This window comes from Eutrema salsugineum, unplaced genomic scaffold (genome assembly GCF_000478725.1).
Source record: "Eutrema salsugineum unplaced genomic scaffold, Eutsalg1_0 scaffold_4, whole genome shotgun sequence".
NCBI lineage: Eukaryota > Viridiplantae > Streptophyta > Magnoliopsida > Brassicales > Brassicaceae > Eutrema > Eutrema salsugineum.
This window is the reverse complement of record NW_006256686.1, coordinates 4,560,536-4,572,544: the sequence shown is the minus strand read 5'-3', so window position 1 is coordinate 4,572,544 and position 12,009 is coordinate 4,560,536. Positions and strand designations below refer to the sequence as shown.

Genomic DNA, 12,009 nt, shown 5'->3' with positions numbered 1-12,009 from the left:
CAAAAAACCGGAAACCGGCCAAACCGTTAAACCATATCAAACCGGGTTGAATTGAAAAACAGAAAAAGCTTAATTAAATTGTTATTTTTTTCTCTTTTTTTAGTGTTTATATCGTTTAGACTTGTACTTGTTTAATAAAACCCTAACTCTTTCACAGTTGTATCGTGCTTCTTTTGTTTTTTTCGTTTCTAAATCTCTCTGCAACTCACCACCACCTTACATCAATTCAAAGTCAAAGTTAGGTGTGTCCAACTTTCGATTAAAATTTGTTGTTGAGTTTAGTTGGTTTTAGAATTTCTGTATCTATTATATAAAGTATAGACTAACACTTGACGTGATCAATTTTTTAACTGCTTTGTTTTTGTTTGGTTTTTATTTTGTTTGTAGTGTAATGGAAGAGAATGATTCAGATGCGACACTTCCATCAGATACATACACAAAATCTCAATTACCTTCACAACGTTCTGTTCGTCAGAAACACGATTTGGCTTGGGCACATGTCACTCAAACTTTAGATTCAGAAGGAAAAAGTATTCTTACTTGTGATTTTTGTGGTCAGAAAAACAAGGGAGTTGGAATAAACAGAATGAAACAACATTTAGCTGGACAGAAAGGAAATACCAATGGATGCAAAAAAGTTCCTCCAGAAATTCAATACGCCATGAGAAAATCACTGAAAGAAAACGAGGATAAAGCGAAAGAGAAAAGTGGGATTAATATTAGGAGACAATTTCATGATGTAGATGATGGTCAAGGCTCTCATCAAGGTTGTGTGCCGAGTCAGAAAAGAAAGGTTAGTATCGATATAAACTCATACTTTAAAAGGGGTTTAGAAGATCAGGTGCAACCTACCATAAAATCATGTCTACAAAGCAAGGAAAAAATTCATGATGCTGATATGGCAGTTGCTTTGTTTTTCTATGACGTGTGTATGCCCCTGAATGCAGTGAATTCTAGGTTTTATCAACCTATGATTAGCAAAATTGCAAGCATGGGTCATGGTTACATTGGACCTTCATATCATGCTTTACGTGTTGGTTTATTACGTGATCTAAACTCCAAGTTTCTTTAATTATTAACTCTTTTAAGAGTACATGGGCTGATACTGGTTGTACTTTGATGGCTGATGGATGGAAAGATACAAGGCAAAGACCATTAATCAATTTTCTGGTTTACTGTCCTAAAGGGATAATTTTCATCAAATCAGTTGATGCTTCTGGAATATATACAAATGCAGAGAATTTGTGTAATCTATTTGCTGAGATTGTGGAGATGATTGGCCCCCAAAACGTGGTCCATATGGTGACAGATAATGCCCCTAACTACAAAGCTGCTGGTGCTAAGCTTGTAGAAAGATATCCTGCTATATATTGGTCCCCTTGTGCATCCCACTGTATTATTTTGAAATTTCAAGATGTGGGACAACTACCTCACGTGGAGAAGCTAACCAGTTATGCATCAAAGATAACTGTGTTTAAGTATAAGTATAACCATAAGCATATCTTGAATTGGTTAAGAAACAGACCAGGGTGGAAAGAGATAATTCGTCCGGCAGAGACTCGTTTTGCTACAAATTTTATAGCTTTGCAGAGTTTGCTTAGTCATAAGGATTATTTGCAAAGTATGGTGGTTGATGAGGAGTTCAGAAAGATATCGAGATCAGAGAAAACAAAGCTTGTGAAACAACTTATTTTTGATGAAGAATTTTGGAATGGGTGTTTTATGATTGTGCAGATTATGACTCCTTTGATCCGTTTGCTGCGTATTTGTGATGCTGATGAGAAACCATCTTTGCCTTATGTATATGAAGGGATGTATAGGGCACGGTTAGGTATCAAGAAGATATTCGATAAAGATAAAGATCTTTACAGGCTTTATACGAAGATCATTGACAATCGGTGGGATAAGATGTTGCGTCGTGATATTTATGCTGCAGCTTATTTTCTGAATCCAGCTTTCTTATACGATAAAAAGAATTTTTCTGACAAGCCTGAGATTACAAGGGGAATGCTAAATTTGATTGAAAAGCAGAATGGTGGTTTAAGTGAAACAAAACTAGTTTCCACTGTTGGCCGCTACAGAGATCGAGAAGGAAGTTTTTCTCGGGAGATGGCACTTAATTGTAGAAAAACTACTCGACCAGGTTAGTGATCTTATGGTATGTTCATATATTTTTTTCTTTTACGATATTAAATTATATGGAATATTTTTTCTTGTTGTATTTGTAGATGAATGGTGGAAATTATTTGGTTGTGATATTCCTGATTTGCAAAAGCTTGCAATCCGAATTCTTAGTCAAACAGCTACTTCATCTGGATGTGAGAGGAATTGGAGTGTGTTTGAACGCATTCACACCAAAAAGAGAAATAGACCGGAGCATCAAAGGCTCAATGATCTTGTCTATGTTCATTATAATTTACGTCTACAAAACAGGTTCGTTATATGTAGAGTGTGATAGATTTCTTTTTGTTATTAACCTGCATATTTATTAATTCCTAGTTTGTTGTTTTTATGTGTAGATCAAAGAGAAGTAGATCATATGATCCAGTTGATTACGAGTCCATCGATAAAACTGAGTTTTGGATTGTGGAAGAAGAAGAAGAAGGGGAGCTTGATTTTTCTGAGCTACAAGATAAACTACTTGAAGAATATCCTAAAGATGGTGAAAATTTTATTTTTTAATTATTATTTTTTCATTCTATAATTTAAATTTTAAAACATTTCAGTAATATGTATTTTGTTTTTATGTTTGTTCAAAGTACTCAAGATTTGGAAAAGGAAGATTGACCGTACTAAACTATTTTATTTTAGTGTTGTTTTTTATTTAGACTATTCAAGTTTTTTTAATTTGTTGCTAATGCTACTTTATTTTATTTTAGTGTTAATTTGGATTTAAATTATGAATTTTGTTCCAAACAATATAATTAATTGACGAATTTTATTTTGATTAAGTTTGTAAAATATTATCAAACCCGGTTGAACCCACTTGAACCCAATAGAACCTTATTAACCCATGACCCAAAAATTTTCCACTCCTTCCACTGCAAGTCATCATCAGAGAATAAAAAATCATTATCTTCAGGAGATGATTCCCCATCCATAATTCCAGTTAGCCATTCATTGCTCTCATCGATGTCTTTCAACAAAATGGGATCAAAGGAATCACGTTTCTGAGCACGACGTTGCAGTGCACGATTGTACTTCACATAAACCATGTCATTCAACTGATTTTGAGTTAAACGGTTTCTTCTCTTTGTGTGAAGCTGCTGGAAAACACTACAATTTCTCTCGCAACCTGCTGCACTACAAGTGAGACTCAGAATTTTGACAGCAAAATCTCTGAGATTTGGAGCAGATGAGCCGTAACAAGACCACCATTCAGCTGGTGCCTTCTCCTCTCTTTGTCTTACGGCCAAGTTATGACCAAAGACCCCTGATGCATTTTTGAAAAGATCTAACTCATTCATTATCAAGCTCTGAATATTAGCTTCAGGAACCAGTCTCTCAATGCAATCTAACAAACCTTTCTCAATTTCTTCACAACGAACATCTTCCGGATATTTGTAGTGAATTGCCGGATTTAAAAAGTAACCAGCAGCATGTAAAGGATGGTGAAGCTGACATTCCCATCTATTGTCAATGATCTCAAATGCTGCCTTATATTTCTCTTCTTTGTAGTTAAAACTCTGAGAAATTGCTTCCTTAGCCCGATCCATTGCTGCATAAATGTAACCCATCGCAGGTTTTTTTTCACCATCGACCATTCGTAGTACTTTAACTAGTGGACTCGCCAACTTCAAAGCTTTCAAAACGTTTTCCCAAAAACTTTCTTGAAGCAAATACTGCTTCACTTTCCTTGCTCCACATTCTTTGGGCCACTTAGACTCATCAAATTCGCTTGATGTAATCAGCTCCCTCAGGTTTTTTTTTCTGCTTGTGAAATTGAGACATGGTTATGAAAGACGTCGCAAATCTTGTAATGGCAGGTCTGTGCAGATTCCTATTACCAGTGTATCTTCTCATCATGTTCACGAGAGGAACACAGCCGTAGATATAACTGTTCATGAAGATACATTTTTTCATTGCTGTTTTCACTGAAGGGATTGATCCAATGTCTTCAAGCATAAGATCAATGCAGTGAGCAGCGCATGTAGTCCAGTACAGATGATTTCTCTCCGCCATAAGAAGTTTTCCAGCCTTTACGTAGTTTGATGCATTATCGGCTACCACCTGCACCACGTTCTGCTCTCCTATCTGCTCCACCATATTATCAAGCATCTGAAACAGCAATGTAGAATCCTTCAAAACCTCAGAAACATCGACAGACTTGAGAAAAACAGATCCCTTTGGCGAGTTAACTAAGAAGTTGACAATGTCTTTCTTAGAAACAGGATCACGCCACCCATCTGACATCAATGAACAACCCTTTTCTGACCACTCTTTTTTGTTCTCTTCAATCTTAGCTCCCACGTTTTCCATCTCTTTTTTCAGCAGAGGTTCTCGCAGCTCCCACATGGTTGGAGGTTTCAAACCAGCTCCATATAGACCAATCAATTCTACTGCCTCCTTGAAGCTTTGGTAAGTAACAGCATTGAAAGGAATACCTGCATCATAGAACCATCGAGCTATACCAAGACAGACTTTCAACCTTTGCTCTTTATCACAAGCTCCAAATATTCCTTTTCTGTCCTTGCGAGCTTGCAGAATATCTGGTGGAGGAACTGTCACATACTTGTCCAATGGTCCTCTGACCTTCCGTTTTTTATGTTGGACTGCTCTGACTGATGGATACTCTGCATCTTCTTCATCAAACTCATCACCAACCTCAGCTTGATAAGCAAGACTACTTGCTACCTTTTCCTCAGCCTTTTTGATCATGTATAGCTGCAATTCTTTCACAACATAATCTGGAACCATCATACACTTTTTTGCATTCCTAAAGCCTCCAACTAAATGCTGCTTCAGCCGAGAAATACCTACGTTAGTAACAGTGAGACAAAAAATACATTTCCAAACGTTGCTGTTTTTCCAGAACATGTTCCATACTTTCTCCCTGGATCCAACCTTCGACCAGACGTGTTTTTGTTCTCTTCATCATCAGCCATTATGAAACTACAACAAATAGCCAGCAGACATGGATTGTGTTAAGAAAAAATTTGTATTCATCAGAATATATAAAACCAAAAACGTTAAACAAGCATGTGTACTAGAGATCAGAGTTATATGAAGAGAATAAGAGATGAATGAAACATACCTCTTCTCAGCAAGTTGGCGACACTGGGAGGAGAAGTCATCGTAAGTTTTTATTTCAGAGATGATTCCGTGATCTTTGCATATCATGGATACACTTAGAATTAATCAGTAACCGCTAAAAAAAACACTAATGGTTACTGAAAAAAACACTAATGGTTACTAAAAAAACACTAATTACAGAAAATCTTGTTTTCAATCGCCATGGGCTTTTAGCGCTTTGGCCTTGGAGATAAAAAGCCCAAATAGCGCTCGCCTAATAATTCTGCAACGCTTTTTTCTTTTGAGGTGAGACTCTCTTCGCCTTGCGCCATATGAGCCATGGCGCACAGAAAAGCGCGCTATTTTAAACACAGGACTGCGACAGCGAAGGGAAAGCTGGACGAGGCGATGGTCAGGGTGAAGAGGCTAGAAGAGGAAAAGATAGCTCTTCGTGCTGATGTCGACAAGGTGTCCTCCACAGTCACTCGCCTCAAGGAGGCCAGGAGAGCAAAAAGCGGCAAGGTGGCGTATCGAGACCAAGGATGCCTTATTCGATGCCAAGGTCAAGAGTGCGAAGAAAGAGGCGGGGCGTGAATTGACAGCCAAATTTCAGGAACGCCTTGCCAAGGTGGAGGAAGGTCTTGCCAAGCTTGAGAAAGCCAAGAGCGACGAGAATGAGCTAGGGCAGCTCAAGGACAACCTTGCTATGATCGACGAGCTGCGGAAGCCGGACGGCACGACTCTAGTTGCCGAAGAGGCAAAGTTAAAGAGTTGGAAGAGCGAATACGTCGATGATGAGGCGTATGAGCGCATCCGAGATCCGAGGTGGGCTAGTCTTTTCGCCTGTGTCGCAAGACTCCGTGGATACCTGCTTGGGCAACGAGCCGATCGAGGAGACAGCGGCTTATCTGGGTGTCGGAGATACGACCGGATCGAACGCGGGTACGCCGGCTCTTTTGAACCTCCTTGCCAAGCAAGACACACAGTCTGCAGCTTGACTCTTCCCCTCTCTCCCTTGTCTTTTACATTATCCTTCTTGTACTAAGTGCTTGGATGGCTTTATCCACTTTTCGAACTCTTATGTATTTTTTGTGATTGATGTCTGGATGGCTTTATCCACTTGACTGTTGATCTTACTGGTAGATTTATTTGGTAGTAATTATATCTATCTCTTTTTAGAAACGTTGGTTTTGCCTGGTTTTATTCATTCTCAACTTTTCGAGGAAAACTCTTGTTGGATCGAGCTGTTCCTAAATGGTTTGTCGAGCCAAGTCAAGGGTGCTTTTGTTTTCTTTCCTGGCCGAGCTGTTAAGAAAGATTGATAGATTGCCGGAATAAATGATAGACTATTTTGGTTTTCTGGGTATATAATAAACCCCGTTTAAGTTAAAAGATCCCGAGTTGGGAGGTATGTCTTTGTTTAGACAATTTTTGCAAAGCGAATTGACGTCCTTCTATGCCTTTGACTGTTAGTGCCAAGGCGTTGCGTTAGAAAGGAGAAAGTGTGTAACGAGGCATTTTAACTCGGGTTTAGTTTTGGCTTCCTGAGACGCTAAATTTGGATTTCTCGTTGCCGAGGTTCACGTCCGAGTAGACGGTATCAGAGTTCTATAGACCGGCTTTCCCGAGAGGGTGAATGCGTTTGCCGGGTTTAAGAGTTCGCTTTGATTTTAGAGAAAGCGATGTAGTCTCGACTTATAATCTTGTGTGCGATGGCGAACCGTGGCGACCGATAAGTTTTTGGTCTGAAATTTGTATAGCGCGCTTGATTTTAATCCATAGAGGATGTGACTTGCACCCTCGTCCAAGGAAAGGTGGTAAAAATTCCATTTAGAGAACTTTGTGATTGTTGTCTCGTTGTGGCCAGCAACGAGACGAGGTGTTCGAAGCATGAAACGTTTTGCCGAAGCAAAATGCAAAGACATGTAAAAGTCTAGGCGAAGTGAAAACGAATGGTTAAGTGAATGAAAATGAGTTTCTCAAAAATTCCAAAGTGACAGTAAGCCAATGAAAAATCTTGCCGAAGAGAAAATTAGTGAAAGTAAAACTAGAACAAGTGAATGAAAAAAACTAGCTGAAGTGAAGATAATCTTAGAAACAGAAGACTTGCCGAGCTAAAAATCTTAAAAATGATGTAAGTATAAGTGTATACGTACCCACTCCACCCCCCTTTTTTAGGAGGGGCGACAGCTGAACCCGTCCGAGGACGGGCTGCCTACGTACCCTTTGCAGGGATCAAGCCGTCCCGTAGTATATGTTGATCATGTTGTAGTCTTAGTGATAATACTTCTTTAGGTGCATTGCGTTCCACGATCTGGGAATTGTTTGTCAGCTACCGTCACAAATTCGTAAACTCTTGGGCGAACTACTTTTGTAATTTTGTAGGGGCCTTCCCAATTTGCTCCGAGCTTTCCTGCATTCCTCTCTGTAGTGTTTTGAAAGACTTTTCGAAGGACGAGCTCTCCTTCTTTAAATCTTCGGCTTCAGACATTTTTGTTGTAGTATCTTGCTGTTGCTTGTTGGCAGTTCTGGATTCGGATTAGACCCTGGTCGCGCCTTTCGTTGATCAAGTCGAGCTCATCTAGCATCATTAAGTGATTCAAACCTTCCTGTCCTGGCAGAAGTCTTCTTCGAATTCCGGAGAAATCCACATCGGGGGGAATGACGCACTATGTTCCATAGACGAGAGCGAATGGAGTTTCTCTACTGGCTCGGCGCGGGGTCGTCCGATGCGACCAAATGACTCTTCGAGTTCGTCTGTCCATCGTCCCTTCTTTGCGTCGAGCCTCTTTTTCAAGCCGTCTAGGATTGTCTTGTTAGCTGCTTCGGCTTGTCCATTCCCTTGGGGATATCTTGGCATGGATTTGCTCAGACGGATTTTCCATTTCTCGCAGAAAACTTCGAAGCGAGTTAAGATGAACTGGGATCCGTTGTCGGTGACAATTTCGTAGGGGACTCCATGCCGGCAGATGATTTTTTCCAGACGAAGTGTTCGACTTGAGCGTCTTTTATGCTTGCGTAGGAATCGGCATCGACCCATTTAGAAAAATAATCTGTAAGAACGAGCAGAAAATGCTTCTGCTTTGATCGATGTAAAGGCCCGACTATATCCATCGATCATCTCATGAAAGGATAAGGTGACAAAATTGATGACAGCAGCTCGGTAGGTTGATGGATTGTAGGCGCGTGCCGTTGACACTTCTCGCACTTTGCCGTAAATTTCTTGCAGTCCTTGACCATCGTAGGCCAGAAGTAACCGTGCTGTTTTATGTTGATCGCTAGTGATCTTCCACTAGAGTGATTTCCACACGCACCACTATGCATCTCGTGCATTATCTTTCTTGCTTCAGGTCCTTCGACACACGCCATTAACGGTCCTGAAAATCTCCATTTGAACACTTCGCCACTTGTTTGAGTCTTTAACTTGCGGGCCTCCCACTTGTTAGATGATACTTCTCCATCGACGATGTAGACTCGGATAGCTCCGAGCCATTCCTTGTCGCAGGCATACTCCAGCTCGGCTGACTAGGCGTCTTCTTCCATAGCGATTGATTTGCCGTTCTCTGGTTCTTCCTCGGAAGGATTGATCAGCCAAACTCCTTCCACTTCCTCTATGCTTGGACGTTCAATGAATTCGACTGGAATTGTTTGCCAGAGATCCGGGTCTGAGGTCGAGACAAGTGCTGCTAAATCGTCCGCCGAGGTGTTTTACCTTGGGGTATTCGTGTGAGCTCGAACTCGTCAAACTTTCGTACCAAGTCTTGGACTACTCTGAGTTAAGCTCCCATTCTTCAATCCTTCGCCTCATACTCTCCGTTAAATTGATTTGCTATGAGCTGAGAGTCGCAAAGGCTCTTATTTTCTGAACTTTGATTCCCTGCGCTAATCGTAGGCCAGCGATCAGTGCTTCGTACTTTGCTTCGTTGTTTGAGGCATGAATATTTAGGCGGAAAGACTGCTCCAAGATCTCTCCGGTGGGAGAAGTAAGGCGAATTCCTATTCCCAAGCCGTGTTTAGATGACAAGCCGTCGACGTGCAGCGTCCAAACTTCGTCTAGGGTTGGCTCGGTTGTCACCTCGGTCGGAAGTTCGACGAGAAAGTCTGTGAGCACCTGAGATTTTGCAGACGACCTATTCCGATACTCGATATCATATTCGCTCAACTCTATGGCCTATTTGGCGAGCCGCCCGGATTGACTCGGGCTGTGCAGGATCGAGCGCAGTGGAAGGGTCGCGAGCACAATAATCGAATCCGACTAGAAGTATGGACGCAATTTGCGAGCCGATACTACGACGGCTAAGGCGACTTTCTCGATCTGTGGATAATGGGTCTCGGCATCGGTTAGTGTCTGACTGACGTAAAAGATGGGTTTTTGTTTGGATCGCTCCTCTCTTATCAGTACCCCGCTTACGGCCGTAGCGGATACATCGATGTAAAGGAAGAGGGGCTCCCCTTCTACTGGTTTCGCCAAGACAGGCGGACTTGCTAGATAGTTTTCAACTCCTAGAAAGCTGCTTCACATCGCTCGTCCCACTCGAATTTCTTATTTCCTCTGAGGATGTCGTAGAAAGGTAGACACTTGTCGGTGGATCGGGAGATGAATCGGTTTAGCGTGGCGACTCTTCCTGTGAGCCTTTGAACTTCTCGTTTCGTTCTTGGAGAGGGCATCTCGATTAATGCCTTGATCTGCTTGGGATTTGCTTCACCAAATAGCCGAGGAACTCTCCAAAGGTGACCGCGAATCTGCACTTCGCCGGGTTTAGTTTCATGTTGTGCTTCTTCAATTGCTCGAAGCATTCTCGTAAGTGCACGAGAATATCGTCGATGTATACCACCATGGTTTTCCGAGCTGATCTGCGAACATCTTATTGACGAGCTGTTGATATGTTGCCCCCGCGTTTTTGAGTCTGAACGGCATGACTTTGTAGCAATAAATCCCGCGATCGGTTATGAACGCATTTTTCTCTGTCGTCGGGATGCATCAGGATTTGGTTGTAAACTGAAAACGCGTTCATGAACGTCAACAACCTGTTTCCCGCAGTGGCTTCGACGAGCCGGTCGATGTGCGGTAGAGGGAAACTGTCTTGTTGAGATCTGTGAAATCTACACAGACTCGCCCCTTGCCATTCTTCTTCTTCACGACCACTGGGTTTGCGAGCCAGTCCGGGTACTTTGCCTCAGTGATTGATCCTACTTTGAGCAAACTTTCTACTTCATCGTTGACAGTTTTAGCTCGTTCAGGACCGAGCTTCCTCCTTTTTTGCTTGATTGGTTTGAAGGTTGGGTCTACATTCAGTTCGTGACAGGTCACGTCGATTCCTATGCCCGGCATATCCTCCACTGTCCAGGCAAAAGTGTTGATATTCTCCTTGAGGAAGGAAAGGAGTTCGCTTCTCTGAATGTGCTTCGTCTATACACACCGAGTCCACCGCATCACATTCCGGCTTGGTGCGTTCGCGGCTCTCCACAATCTGTAATTGCTATAAGAGTTTTGAGAGCTCGTTCACGGGCTCTCGATCCGTCTTCACCTTCTTGCGATCTACATCTGCTCATGCGTCGGTAACAGAGTTCCTCAACTTGTGCTCCGTCAGGAAACACATTCGCGACTCCTTCTGATTTCCCCAAATCGTTTTGATGCCTGCTGGAGTCGGAAATTTGGGGCAGAATTGATAGGTGGAAGGGATCGGCCTCATTGCATTTATCCATGGAGTCCCCATGATCACGTTGTAGATTGTTGGGTGATCGGTGACGGAGAATTCGATGATCTTAGTGACTCCACCGGCCACCACGGGGAGTCTAATTGTGCCCATGGTCATTGTTGTTTCGCCTGAAAACCCGGTTAGAGGTATAGGGACTGCCGTCACCTTGGAGAGGTCTATTCCCATCCTTCTGAGTGTCTCCCTGAAGATAACGTCTACCGAGCTCCCGGTATCGATGAGTACTCTTGCTACGTCGTGGTCTCTGATCGTCATTTCGATAACCAGAGGATCGGTGTGTGCTCTGTCTATCCCTGCCGTTTCTTCCTCAGTAAAAGAGATTACCGTGTTCGAGATATCGGTTGGCTTGGTCCAATTCTTATTTCCTTCGGCTCGGCGCTGATAGGCTTTGATGGAAGATACCGTGTCTTGGTAATATTGGGATCCACCCATGATCATGTTGATCCTTTGTCTCGGCTCGGGTCGTTCTTCAGGTTCACCTCTCCTGTCGCGCTTGATATTATCGCTTCGTCGAGGCAGATTTGTGGGTTCTGCCGCACCGCTCGGCTCGGTTCCCTCTTTTGGCTCGGTAGGGGCAAGATCTTTAAGATTCACCGCGTTCTGGAGCTCCCCGCTGCCATTTTTGCTGCGAGTTTTGCTCCTAGGGTTCGACATTGCGCCGTTGAATGCCCGTAAGTTTGATGGTACTCGAAGAATGCCTTTTTGTCGTAGTTAGTGGGTCTCCTTACCCAAGTGTTGCTGCGCGGCTCTCCCCTTCCGCGTCCAGCGCCTACTTGGTAGTTGTGGGCGCCTCCGCTTCTTGGTTCCTCCGAGCTTTGTGTTGTTGCGTTGTTTGATGGGTTACTTTTCTTCGAGGGGCGCGTCAGGACTATGCTCTGGATCGCTGCTTTCGTCGCTTCGTACTGCTCATCCAGATTTTTCATCTCTTCCACGTTTACGACAAAGTATTCTGACCGATGTAAGCGTCTTGAATCGTTTGCGGCGTGTTGAGGGCCATCTCCCATCAAAATTTGGATTTGTACCACAAATATCGCTTCAGAGCCTTGAGTGCAGCCTTGAA

At 42.7% G+C, this 12,009-nt stretch overlaps 1 protein-coding gene and 1 pseudogene across 1 annotated transcript; one reads left to right on the top strand and one right to left on the bottom strand.

Moving 5' to 3' along the window:
- Positions 1 to 391: 391 nt before the first annotated feature.
- Positions 392 to 2,787, top strand: LOC112084392. Its single transcript, XM_024153516.1, has 5 exons — positions 392 to 793; positions 1,090 to 2,143; positions 2,229 to 2,433; positions 2,520 to 2,662; positions 2,768 to 2,787. Exons 1-5 carry the CDS (start codon positions 392 to 394, stop codon positions 2,785 to 2,787), a joined length of 1,824 nt encoding a protein of 607 aa, XP_024009284.1.
- Positions 2,788 to 2,966: 179 nt separating this feature from the next.
- LOC112084391 lies at positions 2,967 to 4,026 on the bottom strand (annotated as a pseudogene).
- Between the last annotated feature and the right edge of the window lie 7,983 nt (positions 4,027 to 12,009).

Coding starts and splice junctions, on each gene's coding strand:
- LOC112084392 (XM_024153516.1), top strand. CDS start 392: ATGGAAGAGAATGATTCAGATGCGACACTTCCATCAGATACATACACA. Junction 794..1,089: donor TGCCGAGTCAGAAAAGAAAG/GTTAGTATCGAT, acceptor AACTCTTTTAAG/AGTACATGGGCTGATACTGG. Junction 2,663..2,767: donor TGAAGAATATCCTAAAGATG/GTGAAAATTTTA, acceptor AAAGTACTCAAG/ATTTGGAAAAGGAAGATTGA.